Source organism: Atta colombica, unplaced genomic scaffold, assembly GCF_001594045.1.
Source record: "Atta colombica isolate Treedump-2 unplaced genomic scaffold, Acol1.0 scaffold58, whole genome shotgun sequence".
NCBI classification, from domain to species: domain Eukaryota; kingdom Metazoa; phylum Arthropoda; class Insecta; order Hymenoptera; family Formicidae; genus Atta; species Atta colombica.
This window is the reverse complement of record NW_017259548.1, coordinates 1,871,368-1,889,313: the sequence shown is the minus strand read 5'-3', so window position 1 is coordinate 1,889,313 and position 17,946 is coordinate 1,871,368. Positions and strand designations below refer to the sequence as shown.

The 17,946-nt window shown below is 31.6% G+C and overlaps 1 protein-coding gene across 2 annotated transcripts in view; it reads left to right on the top strand.

Moving 5' to 3' along the window:
- Nucleotides 1-16,804, top strand: part of LOC108692109 — a 39,065-nt gene extending 22,261 nt beyond the window's left edge. Inside the window, exons 3-4 of one of the 2 annotated variants that reach the window (XM_018200252.1) lie at nucleotides 2,718-3,075; nucleotides 15,758-16,804. In XM_018200252.1, the coding sequence (XP_018055741.1) occupies nucleotides 2,718-3,075; nucleotide 15,758 (359 nt within the window). In that variant the 3' untranslated portion in view covers nucleotides 15,759-16,804. Of the gene's footprint in view, nucleotides 1-2,717; nucleotides 3,076-9,495; nucleotides 10,199-15,757 lie in introns of those variants that run through there. The other variant, XM_018200253.1, reaches the window with a different exon arrangement.
- The last annotated feature ends 1,142 nt before the right edge of the window (nucleotides 16,805-17,946 follow it).

Below are 17,946 nucleotides of genomic sequence, written 5' to 3'. Positions count from 1 at the left end.
TATATATATGTTAAAATATATGTGACATATATATGTATATACATATTTCATACATATTTTAACGTTCTTTTTTATTAAAAACGAAGACGAAAGTAAGAATTGTAAAGGATGTATTTATACTTCAGTATTTTGTTCTATTTGGTTCAGATAATATTAATTTTTTAAATATTGTTTAAAATTATGTTTATTACTGTGTTTTTTTCATATAAGTGCGAAAGTTATACTTATGAATTTCTAAAATGATGATCAAAAACGTTCACAAATTTTATAAGTACATGTCACTATATTTAGTGATAAATATAAAATTATAAAATTACGCATTAAATGGACAGGTATAATTGAAATTATATAAAGTAATTTCTCGATCCGAAGTTTACGATGATGTAAATTTTAACTGCGATTATTTGCTTCAAGAATTAATAATAGATGAAATTACTGATATGCCATAAAACTTATTAGTGCTTTTAGTATCAAAAGCATTGAACTTTTTGTAAAGAGAGGCTAAATATAAGATAAATAAATAAAAAAATATAAGATAAAATATAAGATAAATATGCAAATATTATTCAAAATTATGACATGTGATAGATTACAAACCTGTCTAAAAAGATCGGCAAGAATATTCCCGCAATCGAAACAATATCACTTGTAACAAATGAAATAGACAATTCTTGGATTTAAGAGAGCATACTTGCTTTGAATTGAAATTGTGAATTGAAATTGTTTCATAATCTTCAGTGTATAATAAATCTTGTAATCTTACGCATAATTCACCGTAATTTTCAAGTACCCTCGTAATCAGTATGCACGCGGAGCAAGAGCCTGCCGCAATTAAGTAACTGGACGTGTAATTTACGTCTAAATCATACAAAATTTATGTCTCAAATTAAAGGATAAAAACATATAATGTTGTAGATTTACGATATTTTTCTTTCAAAGTCTGTAAACCTAAATCATCTCTTTCTTTAATCTCTTTTTTAACCTTTTTTGAATTGATTTTGAAATAGTAAATATCGTTAGATTAACTTTGAAATGTCTCAATTGGTATCATCCTTGCAGTATATAGTAGATAAATATGAATCACCTTCAGAATTCACGTAAATACGCGATATTGTTTGATTTAGTTTAATAGGTATTAGAGGTCTGTCCCGACAGCTTAAAGAAGCAACTAATTTAAGTCACTTGTGATGCTTTTAACATTGTTACAAAGGAAGTTTGAAAAAGAAAAAAGAGAATGAATGTATTTATTATTTCCAGCAGGAATGATGACAATTAAATTTATATTCCATCAATTAAGCAATGAAAACACAAAAGGCAATAGTTGAGCGAAGCTGTGTAATAAATCGTTTCTTTCTCTTAATGATTGAGAAATTCATACATTGTGCAAAACGGTTTAAAAATTTGATTCATTTTAAACTGAAAATTAAATTCTATGAAGCGTGTATTGGATTATGGACTACGCAGGAGGGGGAGTAGGATACATGCCTCCCCCCAAATTTTATCAAGAAGAAATAATTATGAAAATCAATGACTGCGTTCATCATATAAAGCAGTTTCGCACATAACTGTAAAATTATTTGTAAAATTATTTAATATAATTTATTTATACATTTAGATCTATTAAGGAACTAAAAAAAGATCACTGATATAATTTCTAGATTCTTTATTATCTTCATTAAAATAGCGATTACTTGACGAGAATTTACTTTATCATTGTTAGCATTACATTCTTTTATTATATATGTCATTGTTAGCATTACATTCTTATATGTTGGATATAATATTAGAAGATTTAAAAAAAGCACAGTCTTTCTGATCATAATAATTTTTACAATGAACTGCAGTACCACCACTTTCTTTTGAGGGATAAAAACGAATTAAGAAAGAGGAACTTAAAGAATCAGGGTTAGCAGAGGTGTTAAAAGAAGGTTAAACTTTCTTCTCAGTATATCTTTCCTTAGCCCAATCGTGCACAACGAACATCATTAAAAGATTTTTTAGTAGATTGCGAAGAATGAAAATCTGAATGTAGTTAACAATGTTGGAAAATCGCCTCAATGAACTAGTTATATATGTTAAACTATGCTTACGAAAAGAAAGAAGTTGGAAGAAGAAAACTGAAATTCGCTAAAGCCTTCGAAGACTAGCTTTAACATAAGTATATTTTAATAAGTTTTATGTGAAGATAAATTTTTGCCCTCTCCTCTGACTGAAATCCTGCGTACGTCCATTGGATTGATTCATCACATTGCCGATAATCTTTAGATGATTATTTATTGAATACTGTAATCAAGATCTTAAAATTGTAGAATTGCTTTTCAAATTTAACTGAACCCAGCTATTGTAAACAATTAACGAGATATTTCGTTGTATTTTTATATTACGAAATAATAAAATAGTCGGAAAGTATTGACACAAGTAAAAAGTAAGCTTCTATCTTTTACATGACATTTTTTTGTGAAATGACATATAGATACTATATTGTTATTATATTAATTAAACTGATAAGGAACGAACAGTCACAAATTTAAAAAGATTTTGTGAACTAAATTTTTCTGAATTAGGCCAATTGTAGTTATTTCTTGAAAATTTAAGTTGCGAAGTAATTACTGTTTAGAATATATGTTTGCATTTATTTTAATTATTTTTATCGTTGTAATAAATAAAATTACTAATGCAACAGTGAATAAAATTATTCTTTTTTTCTTCTTTTTCAGTCATTTATGAAGAAGAACCAATGTCATTCATGACATTCCAGCAGGCGTCGACATGTTGTTATGTCCCGCCAACACAGATCTTGCACACACCATACAAGGAACAGCTTGATGAAACAAAATCACAGTATCCACTTCTGAATTTGGAATACCCATCCCAAAATTTTCCAGTTTGGTCCTCTAATTTCTCATCAATGACAACAACAAATATGTCTCTTGAAACACTTAAATCTCCTTCTGAAGTATCTGTTAAATCTTTTGATCCTTTTATTGATTTTTCTGCTGGGCCTTCTACTGATTCTCTTACCGAACCTCTTCCTGATCCTCCTATTGATCTTTCTACTAAATCTTCTACATGTTGGTAAGTCTATTTTTATCTTATTTTTTGGACTTTTGATAAAAATTTATTATATAGACATAATCAGTTATAGACATAATCAGTTGATTTAGTATTAAATATTTGGATACTGAGAAATCCTCTTATTATTTGTCAGTATGCAAGGCGTCTGATGAAATCGAATTTGTTATAAATATTAAGTGTGTGGAAAAAGATTAATTTTCGGTTTTTAGAACATAAATCGTGATCTCTCCATTATTCTTGGTGCTTTTTCTTTGTTTGGATCATGAGAGATATCGAGAGAAAGAGAGAGAAAGAGGGAGGGAGGGACAGAGTCGTAATGGGAAATTCGGTGCACATAAAACAGATTCTAAGCTATAAAATTTTCTTCCTTCCGAGAGTTAAGCAGACTGCGATATTAAGTAAAGAGTCAAGGACATTGGACAAAGGGCTGCTCATCTGTCCATTGCTTCATCTCTTTCTTTATCATATGACATTTTTTTATTTCCCTTAAATTCTTGACTTTTAGCATCTGTAATTATCAAAAGCAATTATTTTTTTATTCGTCGTGCTAATATAATCGTTGCATAATACTATCAAAGATCAAATTCATCTGTTGAAGAATTGTAATCAGTATCATTAGCAACTGATTTTGAAAGATTATGAGAAGCATTGAGGCCGCCAAATTGTATTAATTTACATCTTTAGAATAAACGGCAAATTATATAGTGACTTTTATATTACATTTTTTTCCAAGAAATCTTTATTAGTATCAAGTTTGCGAATATCTTCAAAACAACCGCATAGAGCGTGCGGAAATTCAAAGTCACCGATGCGTCGATTGTTTCTCCTTTCCAGCTGCAGCTTAAATGCTGGCGACACTAAAGAATCGAATTTACGAGTGTTGGTTGTCAGTTTTCTCCATCCCATGCTTGTTCACGGCGATACTCGGTTATCGTTCTTACTAGGCAATTTGAAGAAAACAACTTTTGCTATATATGAGAAAGCAGGACTCAAATCCGACGCCAGTTGGCTATCTGGGATTACGCGTGTTGCCTTAAAGATAAGCTGTCTACGGTATTTACATTTAATTCGTTCTCATATATTTGCTGGCGCCTCAAGAAGATTGCAGCAAGTCTTGATTAATTGCTGATACATTCTAGGAATTCTCGTATTTCGCGTAGTTTCCATATTTAGATAAACTTCGAATGAATGCATGTGTGTGTACATATATTTATTAAATGATTAATCACAAAATTTATACATCCAAGAAATGAATTTTAAATTGAAAAATCGTGAGTTTCCGTACATTTAAATTATTGTTTTTTATTACATAAATCTGTAGAATTACATTAATTAATTTAAATCTTTTTTTACCTTTACATTTACTAAATAAAAAAAATTAAAAATTAATTATAAATTAATTACTAAATAAATAAAAAAATTGTTTTAGATTTTAAAAATGATATATTACTTTTAAATTTTGTATTACTTTCTTAAAATTCAAAATAAATAACACAAGATTGTCCCTGAAAAGAGACAATCTTGTGTTATTTATAAATGATAGTGATGTTTTATTTAAAAAAGAGTTAAAAATTCTCAGTTGTACACGATTTTCTCACATCTGTGCTCGACAAAATTCTATAAAAAATATACAATGATATAAAAGAAAAGAAGAATAAATTTAATTAAAAGGTATTCTTCGAACTAACAATAAGATACGTCACAACAGGATGTTCCTTTTCTTCTTTTAACAAAGAGTTGACAAAGAAAGTGGCGTGCTAATATAGTCACGAAATAACACACGATATAGCATAGAAATACAAGGGAGTGAGATAGTGATCATTATAAAGTTGAAAAGGAATCATAAAATATTATCATACAAAATAATGTCATTAAAATGTTAATATTGACATTCTTCTGTTTAGATTAATATTAGTAGGTATTTATTTATGGTTTACAATTTATGATTTACATTTATGGTTTTTCGAATACTCTAATCACTTCCGGCTATTTAAACAACCAATATCGATAATTCTTATACATAGACAAATATTCTATTTCTAAGAAATCATTCTGTTTCTAAAAAAAATGATGAATCAATTTACTTTCTTCTTTTTAAGTTACGATTATCTTAAATATTTTCTTCTAAATAATTAGTTTTATTTTAGAAAATTTTAGAAAATCATTATTATACACTCAAAACAAGAATTTATTTTCTTGTGAAGAATATTATAATTATATATATATTGCTCGAATAAGCTTTATACAACAAGCAAATCGAATTGTCTTAATTTAATAATCAAATTGAAGTAAACTTGTGATTAAAAATGAATTAAACTGTGTGAATTAAACTTACTAAGACTCAAAATATATTTTGATGCTTTTGATAAATTTATTTGTGATAGATTTGCAGATATATGAATTTTTTAAATATTTGAAACAAGTAATTATTACTTGCATATGTATTTTTCTGTGTATGATACTATACATGTATATGTCCATATATGTCTAAATTGAGAAAAAATGAAGATACTTCTTCGTATATAATATATAATTATATTTGTACAGATATATTTCCTCAAACAATATCTTTGTTTTTATCATGATGCATGTTTCATCATACTATTCATTTATGCAAACATCTCAATCTTCTGGTAGCAGTTATATTTAAGCATTCATGATATTGATAAAAATCGTTGATGATCATTCGTGTCTAAAACTCTGAAAGATTTTTGTGATGCAATAATCAGTTGCTCTTATCATATGAATTATTTAATAGTGATACGATTGAGTATGTGTATATATGTATATATAAAACAGACAGAGGAGAGGGAAATCCAGATCGAATGCATGCAATCCGGGCGTCAAGGGCGCATCAACATTACGGCTCGCTAAACAGCACACGGCGATACCCGCGATATGAAAATTGAAGCGGTAATTAAAATATCGGCAAGGTTTGTCGGCTATCTCGAATACTGATTGCTCGTGATTAAGGCTGTTAAAAATGAGTCGGTTTCTTCATGATCACTCGCTCTCCGCATTGATTCTGCACTAGCCTGAACAGTGAAATCCGATTATCAATCACGCATTCTTTGCTTGTTTGTATAATGTAAATGCACGCGCGCGCGCGCACGCACGCACGCACGCACACACACACACACACACACACACACACACACACACACACACACACACACACACACATATATATATACATATATCTCTTTTTTTTTATGCGAGAAGCCCGGACTTCTATTGGTTTTCTATGATTCTATTGGTCTTCTTGATTATTATCGTTATATATTTTTGAAAATTTTCGCAACACAAATTATAGCGCAATAGATATAATGTCGTATTTCGATGTTTCTTTTTGTATATGAGAAAATATAATCACGTAATATATTCGTGTGATACATAATTTTTCTTGATATTTTTATTTTAGATTGTAGTGTGAATCGATTCAGCGAAATATTCTCGGTAATCTTTGCGTGCGGCGGACTCATTAGAGCCATTACATACGATAATATATAATACTCGTTTCTCGACTTATCGGCGCAAAAAAATCGATCATCGCAGATTTAATGTCACATATACGATAAAGGATTCGTGATAACTTCTAATAGTTGCAGCAAGCGTTCCGCGAATCGTTGAAAGAATTAGTCCCGCTTTTGCAGTAAGCAGCATCAATGTAATCAGACAGGTTGCTCAGAGTGACCTTAACGACGGTCGTAAACGCGGTTCTCTTTACAGCTCGATGGATATTTTTTTTACGATGCTTCTCCTTCTACCTTGTCATCATCGTCGCTGCTTTCTTATTCTCCTTAAAGCCCTTTCTACGTTTCCCATTGCCGCAAAGCCGTAAGTGAGGCGCACTCTTCTGCTTATTTTGCTCTGGGTACAATAAACTACCAAAGTTTATGTGACAGATGTTAGAATGAAATCGAAATAGCGGAATGTCAACAATCTAACTTAAATTCTCACACATCTATTTTTAGTAAGTAAGTTTTTAGTAAGTTAATTATAATTGCCGGATAAAATCACAATATTATTTTCAATTAATTGCTTTGGATAACCAAACCCTAGTATTAATTAGCCAAAGGCTAATTAATCATATTGCGTGTTTCTGATGACTTACATAATCACATTGTTGCTCTCATTAAATTTTTTATTTCTTTATTTTTACATAATTTTTACTCAAATTATATATAGTGATGTCTCATAGATTTTTTAAAATATCGTTTTTTTTTTCAGATATTTTGTGTATCGAATAAATAAAATTTGTATACACTTATATATTATTAAATTTACTTTTCTTATATGATATTTTTATGTAATGTATACATGTGTACCATATACTCTTTTGCATAAAATAATCGGATCCAATATGGATGTGTATTCAAAATTCTCTATTCTCTATTTTTTTTAGATAATCATATGACTGATTAAAAAAATAGTAGTAATAACTCGTGCAGATTATCCGTTTAATTAGATTGCATCAATTTATTTATTCTGTTTTCGGTAAAATAAAACACAGAATGCCGTTGTCGTGATGTAATAATAATTGCTTCCTAAAATCACTAAAAGATAGTTATTAATTTTAATAGTTCATGTTATTGTATTGTTTATATTTGTTTTTATTTGTTTATATTTTTGTCACAATTATTATATATTATTGTTTACATTACATATTTTTGTTTTATTTATAATATATCAAAGAGAGGGAACTATTTGTAAAATCAACATGGCTAATTTAAGCAATACCATGCTCACATAAATATGATTTTTTTTTATTCTTTCGGTACTTATTTTTTGTTATTTCAGCTCATGAATTCATCTGCTAAATATCATGAAAATAAATATATAAGTAAATAAATAAATAAATAAATAAGTCCTTTGTTTGGAAAAATATTCTTTGTGTATTTTTATATGTCAATTAATATATCAATATATTAATGAGCTTATAGTCTTATAGATATTAGATTACTTTGGGCTTTCTATTTAATGACATAAGTCGACACAAATATTTTTCTATTTTTATTATAGAATGCAAAAAAAGATAAAACAACATTTGTATCAACTTATATTACTAAATAGAAGAAACCCTTCAGTTTTCATTTTTCTAACATTTTTTTATGGAAAAGAGAAACATATTTATACTTAGGTCATATGGGATATATATACCTAGTACTTGCGGAATGCTACTTTTTTAAGATCTTATTTCAAATTTTTTATCAATTTTCAGAAATATTTCTTCTTTTGAATGTAACCATTAATTTTTATTTTTCAAACTCAGTACAAAATTACAAAAAAATGACAAAGTTTAACTTACTAGGTACATATAAAATCCGGTTACTTTATCTAAAATAAATATAAAATATATATCACATGTATAGTACATAAAATTTTGAAAAAATATTATAATTGTTACAATAAGATTTACTACAATATTTAATATTTTCTTTGTCATTTGTTGTTTTCTTTTACTTGTATCGAAATTTCCATGAAAGCTCAGTGATAAAATTTTATATAGTTAAGTTTGTTAATCAGTGATTGATAAATTATTGATTATATAAATATTATTTTATTAAAAAATAAGTAAATTTATGATTGCCTTTGAAAAATGTCTCTTTTAAAAGGTAAAATATTACAGTTCTTACCTACATAAGAATATTTTTGCGAAATTAATGAAATTACACTTGCTGAGTTCATATGTTTCGACATCGCACCTGCTATAATATATTCCAGTTATAATTACTGTTACATTTGGCACACAGTCGTCTCATTAAGCGCATCTGACACCATGATGCGCTGAAATTATTGATAGCGATTAGCCAACGATCCAATTAATGAGACAAATATCTTTGACCTTAATAGGATGACTGTCCCATCAAGCCTTATTTTCTGAGGACAGAGCCGCAATTCCCGAGACAAAGCAATAATTAGTAGCGCCGAAGAGATCCGATACGAACCGCGGCCGCTTCTCTTTCTCATCATCGTCTTTCTCATACGTAACCAAGAATCGGGGAGCGTTAAGTAGTGTAACAGACCCGGCATCGCTGGCAAAAGGAGTTTTACTACTTTCTAACCACAATCGCGGGCTACAATTAAACCTCCATAAACCTCGTCGTAACTTTTTTAAAAGCGACCGGCTGTGCGCTCGCGCACAGAACTCCGTTCCCTTCGCTTGCTGAACAAAAAGTCCACCATATTGCATCCTTAATGAAGCCCTGAGACGAGTACCGGCGTCTTCCGGTCGACCTTAAAACCTCCTCGTCCGGTCGTGTCACTCATCTTCGCGAAAACGAATCATCTATTTCGAAAACTACAGTGGTCGTCGAACGTACATAACTTATGCGGCCTAGATGAAACTTTTGGACGACTTTCTCACAAACGTATCGTAGTTAATGACCGGTTACACGCAAAATTTTCCTTTTCTTTCAGAGAAAAAAACTAACCAGTGTCGATATGCTGTTCACAAACTGTCCTAGAGCTAATCGATTCCGGTCGATATACCAAGTTTAGCGTGATGTCAGAACAGATAGAAGACAAAATGTGACTGACATAATTCGTATCGTATAATCCGCAAACAAAACTTTATTTCTTGAAGTATACAAAAGGAACAGGCGTTGTCTTCCCATGTAGATAGTAGATATCTTTCGTAAGCTTTCTGGTCGGTGTACTTGTCAAGAGTGACGTCCTTCAGCGATCATGCCAACGGCTAAGGAATCATCGGATAAGTTCACATAATGCTCACCGAAGACCTCGACTGCTCGAAGGCAAAGGTAAAGCGAAAGGAGTTAGAGAAAATGAAAAGAAGAAGAAGAAGAAGAAGAAGAAGAAGAAGAAGAAGAAGAAGAAGAAGAAGGCGACGGTTAAGCGGGAAGGTTGAGGAAGGAACTCTGGCAACACGGCATGCGGGACTTTAGCGGAGACTGACGTTTACGGCTCGGAGCGGTCGACCTAGCGCCAGTAAAACTTGAGAAGAAATACAAGCGAAGTCCACATCGACAGTTAAAGTCATACGCGCGAAAATACAGCCAGGCTTCTATGAAATACGACGTACTTGCCCACCTAACTCTGGTGAGCGAAGCCACCGGGGTCCACCCGGGATACGCGTCTCGCGGGAATCTCGTTAATGAAGGTGGCCGCGCCTCTTACCGATCAGAGATCGCGATCGATAAACAAATTCTTTACGCAACACTTACAGGATAGTTCCTGTATTTGCGAATGAATGAGTCATTCAGTCCCTCTAGCAAAATTATCAAATCCTATAAGCATGGGAAATGTCTTTATTTTGAAACGGTCAATGCGATTTTTCATGCGTTGTATGATAACGATGTAATTTAACAAATTAGTAATTGTATGATGCAAATTTTTTAAAATGACAAATTAATTTATTTAAATACAATAATATGTGTGAATTTAATAAAATTTATATTACCTGCAAAAGTTTTATTGGGACAGATGTAATTAACATTAAAAGAAAACGAAAAACACTACAGTTTAAAAAATATTAATTAAATGTAAAAAAACTTTCAATAAAAGTGTGATAAAACAATCGCTTTTTCATTAATATTCGGAATAGAATGAGTTGAGTTTAACGTAGAGTGAATAGATATTTCAAATTTTCACAGTGATTTTACGGTCTGTCTTTCCCCTCTGCCCACCTAAACCCTGGTCAAGGGTGATAGCGCACGGGTGGAGGTATGAGAATCCGCGAAGCACATTTACTAGCAGATGATAAATTTCCACCCACCTCATTCGCAACCGCCGCAATCGTTTCCATTTTAGTTATATGCCAGGCTATGTCTCCTCCTTAGACCATGTTTACGACTTCTTGAGCAGTCACTGTTCGTCTTGGGATCTGCTTAGATTATTCACCCTTTATCGATGAAAGCTTTTCTTCGTGACTATGCGGATACGTGCACAGACTGGTTTCTCTTCGCGAATTTAAGAAAGAACTTAATAAGCCATTCAATTAGCCGTTTTTATAAAGTTATAAAATTCGATTAAAATGAACAATCTTAGTTTATATTGTCGTAACTATATCTAATCTAATTTTTGTTCGTATATTTTCAATATTAGCTTAACGTTAAAAGTCGTGTACAGCTTGAAAATTTTTATACAAAATATGTTGTGACTTTTATGATTTTTTATGATTTTTAATCTTTCATTAATCATTTTGTACAATAAACACAAATATAATAAAAATATCTTATTATATAGATAGTATTTGATCAATATGATTAATCGTAGTCAGTCAATGAACGCGGAATGATTTTCAAATTTTATTTCTGTCGATTCTGTTATTGGTGGATCAAAAGTCTTTTCTCGTTATATTATATATCTTTTAAATTGTCTAATCAATAAGCTTCAAATTAATCCCCCATTAAGATTCGTCGAATTACTTGGATGCAGAAATCATTGAATGGGAACAACGTAGATATATGTAAATCATTGGAACATAAGTAACGTAGATTACGCAGCTAAGGATATTGTGAGGCGGTATAGCTATAAATCATATTTTTATGAGACATTCTATGGTCGATCAAAAAGAAAGGGTCTTTTGGAAAGAATGCAAATATAAATTATGAACCAAAGTCTCCGACTCATTAGTTTGCTTCCTTTTCTTTTTTTCTCTTTTAATACTGTATTATTATTATTTTATTATTATTGTGATGATTATTAAAATTATTAATGTTAATAATATGAAAATTTAATTTATATGTAATAATATGAAAAATTAATAATATGAAATGTTAATAATATGAAGAAGCTGCGTATTTGCATGCATATTTTTGTTCTTAACAAACATTTTGATATATAACTTTAAATAAGCTTATACTCTAAATAGCTTGCAATGAAATCTCACTCCAAAAGAATAAAAATACAATCACCTTTGAAAAAAAATGAAAATATTTCACTTCTTGAAAAAAGAGTGATAATTTTCATTTGTTTTAGAATGCATTTTACTTCAAAGGAATGAAGTCTCACTTCTACAAATGAGATTTCATTCCTTTAAAGTGAAAATTCACTCTTAAAAAAAATGAAATTGTCACTCTTTTTTTTGAGAAATGAAGGTAGTTGTATTTTTACTTTCTCGGTATGAGAATTTTATATCTACAGATATAAAACTTTTTAATATCTTAAAATATGTGCAATTACTGCAAGATACATTTGTTAATATATTATATTTTTCCTTGAGCAATGACGCATAATGATACATAATGATACATAATAAAAGGTACACAGTTTTTTTTAAAGAAAAATATATAACGAGTCGGTAAATACGTTAGCAATTTAAACTGCATGTATAAAATTTTACATTTATAATGCGCAGTGATTGTCATACCTGAAAAACTATATATATAAAGTAATTGTAAAGACGTTCACGTATAGACTGTACGATAAATTACGTCATTTGAGGCAACTATTGGCTTTCATGTTATTTGCGATCGATCATCGAATATTTCTTGAAAGTCCACATCCACTTAACACTAGTAGATCCTGCGTTCGTCGTAACGCACCGTTACAGATACGTGTACTTAACAAAGTGGTTGGCACTTTGACGAAATAGTCGCTCGTAAAAAAAGACCCAGGCGCGGACGGTTAAAGCCTCATGAAAACGAGATGACGAATCGTGTACCGGCACAAATTCACGAGCTCTAAAGCGAGACGAGAAGAATGTGTATTGCAACACGACCAGGAACGACATAACGCTCGGTCTCGCCCCTGAAACGGCATCAAAGTAACTGTCGATCGTTAGAGGGATCGTTTTACGAGTGGAAATAATATTCCAAGCGTCGTCAACTGGTTAAATACGTGTAACAATGATGGACGACTACGACTATACATCGCACGCGTATCAATGAACTCGATTTCTCTTATCATTTCACTTAAAAAAATTTCTGATTGACAATAGATAGACTCAGAATTTTCTGATTAAATTTATTACACTTCTAGTTGAGATAATTGGAATTCTGATTGATATAATATTTTTGGATAAAATCTACTAAAATTCTTATTTTTATCAAAATAATTATATCAAATACAATTCTAGTTATCTCAACTAGAATTCTAGATTTAATCAGAAAATTCTGATTCGTCCATTTTCTATCAGAATTACTATTTAATCCAGACTATTTTTCTTTTCAGTGCTTTTATCACATTCTCTGCTGTATGTCTGTCTGCTATGTTTTGCTTTTGAAATCATTTTCCTTGTATTGTTGGCATATCTATTACTTAATTTTCGATGATTTACAAGTTTTGTAGATTCCTCGAAGTTATAAAAGCCGGTTATTTCGCAATAATATATCATATATACCGCGTCATCATATTTTCGTCGAAACCATTTTTGCGTTTTTCGTGTGTTCTTCTTCAAGTTGGAGCACGTTTTATTAACGAATCTTTTAGACACAGTTGCAACATCGGCAAACAAAAGAGTCGATTAAAATGATTCTGAGAAAAAGTTTGTGGTATCTAACGAAAGAGATCTTTTTAAAGTCGGTCTTCTAAGATGTGTACTGGGTCTTTATCGTCACTACTCTTTCGGGATGTGTGTCTGCGAGACGTGTTTTACGAGGCAATCAGGTTTTAGTGTCGAACGATGTTTTGCTTGGTCAAGCTTTTTAGTATCTATCTTGTACCGCTCTTTGTTTACAAATTATTGCTTCGTGTATATCAATTAAAATAAAAGACTCAATTGAAATACCATACGTCATGTATCAAATATTAAAATGATTGACTTCTTGATTTTCCAGTGTGTGTGTTTCCATAATTTTGTATCTTAATTTTATTAATCTTCTTGATTTGTTTGTATTAATTTTTTTAGAAAGATTTTTTGAAACTGGTGACATATAACTTGCAGCGATGTTGAAAGTAAAACGAGATTGATAATCGATGCCATCGAAATCATAATGATCGAGGTTTCACCAAGATTGATTCGACAAAGATGCCCGATCTAGGTACCAATGCGTCTAGACTTTCGAAAAAGTCTGTTACAACCTGCTATCGTAGCGGGCAGGAAACCGGGTCTGCCATTGGGTGCACGTATGAAAACTAAGTCCGGGTTTCATTTGACTGGCTTTACGAGGGAGACATAAAATGGATTTTACTGTCGGCTAGTTCGCCAGTTCTCGAGTTGGTAACATTGCTTTAGCGAACATAATATACTCCTCCTCCTCGTCCTTGTCGCTTCTTCAATCCTCTCCTCTTTCTCATCCACTCTTTTCTCTCTTGCCATCTTTCCGTAGTGAATTTTGTTTTACGGCGGTGAACCTCGTCCGCCTCCTTCCCCTTCGCGACTTGACAATCTTTAAAGCATCGCGGTAAGTTTTCTCTTGTCGGTCGTCTCTCTGAGAAAACTTCTCGAATGAGAAATGTGCCGCTACCAGATTTAATATCCGCAGGATAAGCCAACATGGCGGTCGTTAACTTCTCTCCAGGTTTCATTTCTTAGTCGGCGGTTTCTGGCATTCGATAATTTTTTTTATGTTAGTGTTGTTAGTGCCGCGTTGTTGTTTATATTGAACGATTGGCTTGGGCTCGATTTCCTTAGATTATTTTAATAAAAACTTAAATGATAACAAATTTATGATAACCTTGCTAAATAGCAAATATTATTTTTATATTATAAACTTTTGATAATTTTGATAGACGGATAATGTGTAACTACAAGAGAAAATTCTTGAGGTGTAATGCATATAATAAATTAAATACGATAATAAACTGTTATCGCAAAGAAGAATGCAAATAAGCGATATTTTCGTTGATGATGTCATAAAACCAGTACATCCTTGAACATAGTTGAATGTTGCGTTTTTACATTGCATGTCAAGTCGTTTGGCAATTGTGCATTTACATAAACGTTGACAGCAGCAAATAAAATAACGTGATTTATCCGGTATTATTATGAATTTCAAATGGCATAAATAGATATGTCTGTATTTTTTATCCCTTCATTACAGCTAATACTTTAATCACTGCTGTGGTAATTATATTTCTTTTTTCCTATACACTGGCGATAATAATTAAAAAGCAATTGTAGATCATAATTAAATCGGAATTATTACTATTTTGAAAATAATGACATTTTTAATAGAAGGATGTGGAATTACGTATCTGAGTAGATAAGAGTCCGCGTTAATACGACATCGCATTGGTTTTATTACATTTTTAAGCAAATTATGTATAAACTACTCCGTTACTTCTTTGAATCTCAGAAACTATGCGTCGTAGAATTACACGTGACACGTTGCGTAAATCTTATTGCATAAGACAGAATCAATTTGTTTAGATTATTATTCCCGTGATGTAGATATGATCTCAACATCTAACAATTGTTATTGCGGTATTATTTAGTCACAATAATTATTTTATATTTAAATTGGGAATAAATATTGAAGACAAATATGCGAGTAAATGTATCTAAAACTTCAATGCAAATTAACAAAAGAAAAGTATTATAGAGAAAAATAAGAGGATGAGATGTATTCTTCTTTATTTGAACACTTATTATTTATTATTGATATATAAAATAGATATTTTTTAGTGACATTAATGTCTTATTAATCAAAAAAATGACTATTATGACTGGTGAAATTAGAACATGTGTAAAATACGATTGTTTAAAACATCTTGGAAATGAGCGACTCATTATCACATTGTGTGCCTATCGCTTACCATCCAATTTTTCTGCTTTCAGATCGACCATTAATAATCAATGAAGTAAATCGACGAGGAAAACATGTAGAATCCAAAGAAAATCGTGTCGTCTCCAAAGTGATAGAATGATTGTCAGGACGAGCACTGAATCTGACTATCAATCATTGCCACATTTCGGACATCTTCACGAGATGTGCAGTCAACGCTGCTACATATTCAGTGGTTCGAATAAATCGCATTCAATCAAGAAATTCTTAAAAAAAAAACTCGCGAAAAATTATTATATCGGTTTCACAGCAAGTTTCCAGATGTTTTTCGTTCTTTGCTTTTAATCGCCGATCGTGATCCTTCGTGAAAGGACGAAAAGTTATCGCTTTTTTACGAACAATCTCACAATACTCGACGTCATCACGATAACAGATCTTTGTGGTAATAGATCGAACGATCATGGATCGAACAACAAGATCGCAGAGCGTAACCCATTCATTTTTCAAACGATCACTCGCGTTTCCTCAGCGAATGCTGAATTGTATACAATCGCCGCGTTCGGATTTTCGTTTCAGGCGAAACGAAATCGACGGACCCTGACGTTACGCATGGTAAAGCAGCTCCCGCAAGGCAGTTCAATCAAGCATAATCTCGGAGAATGAGAAGACCGCGACATACCGTTTCTGACGTTCCTTGTCCGGCGAGTTCATGTACCGCGTCCTCACGTGTCTGTCCATTTTAAAATTCATTGCGAAAACGATGACAAGATGCCGCTGCAGAGAAAAACGACCGTAAGTGCGACAGGCATCAAGCGAATCGTTTCGAAAAAATCTATCCGATCATAAGTAACGGTTTTATTCGCTGGATTCTCCATAACGATGGCGGATGACCAATTTTGTGTATGGAAAATCGAACACTGAATGACAGCGGTGGCTGCGCAAGCAGGCGATGCATTGATCGAATTAATTAATGATGGATATAGTGATTTTAATGCTTTCTGCTTATTCATATATATTATATATATTATATATATGCTGCCTTGCTGTTTTCTCGATTTAGATGTGTTATTGAATATTATTGGAAGATACGAGACTTACAACCACGCATGATCGAGCATAGTAAAACATTCATTTTTCAATCATCGATTACGATTACGTAATACTTAAATTTTTCGACAAATTTTTCAAATTTTTCTATTTCTCAAAGAAAGCGAAGAAAAATATCTCTTTCTAAGATATTTTTAAGGTATATTCAAATCGTTGCTTGTTCAATGCTCAAAGATCAGATACGTGACATTTTTTTATGCTTAATATTGTAAAACGTAATGGCAAGAGCACACGACAGCACACGATAAAATGTTGTGTGTCCGACTGTTACGTGTCGTTTATGAAAAACAATTAAAATTATGTCATACATATGCGTGGTTGCATTATACTATATTGCCAAGGACTTTCCATAAAAGATACAGTCGGCCGACACTTTGTCTATCATGTGTTCTTGCCTGAACAAATATCATTACATCGCAGTAATTAACGTGGATAAATATTTAATCTTAATGACGAGTAAAACAATTAATCTTGGAATACCATGAATTAATTTAATCCATATTAAAATTCTTTTTTTCGCGCCGTATACAATGAATTATCAGCTGCTATTCTACTATAATTAAAATTTTTCATACAAAGGCGAGCGCATCTGCGCGCAAAATTGGCGGATGTGTCAGACGTGCGGTGTGGTGCAATGAAATAGCCGCTCAAAAACTGGTCGCTTCAGCTTGCGGCAAATTAATTTACAAATAAGAACACTGAAAAACACTGTCCCTTCGATATGCAGTCTCATTCCCTTCTGTTTGCTTCTTTTCTCTTGCCTCTGTCCCATCTCTCTTGCTTCGTGCGAAACATGTTTCAAGTAACAATTTGATGCATAGCCCGATCGAATATTACCATAGAATACTTAATGACTTGTTTCCGTAAATGAATTTGCGTTTCAGTAATGAGCATATACGCCATACTGTGTCAGATTTATCATCATCGTCGTTAATTTGTAACAGAAGAATTAATTTGCATATTAACCAAGCTTTTATGGACAAGATTTTGCTTCAGAATTTATATTTTATATTTAAATTTTATGACTAAATTTTCTTTTGATTCATATAGGTGTATTATGTCTTTTAGTGGAACTTTCTGTTTCTTGCCTTTAGTGTTAAGCTATACAGTAAGCTTAGAAATTTAGTTAGAATTA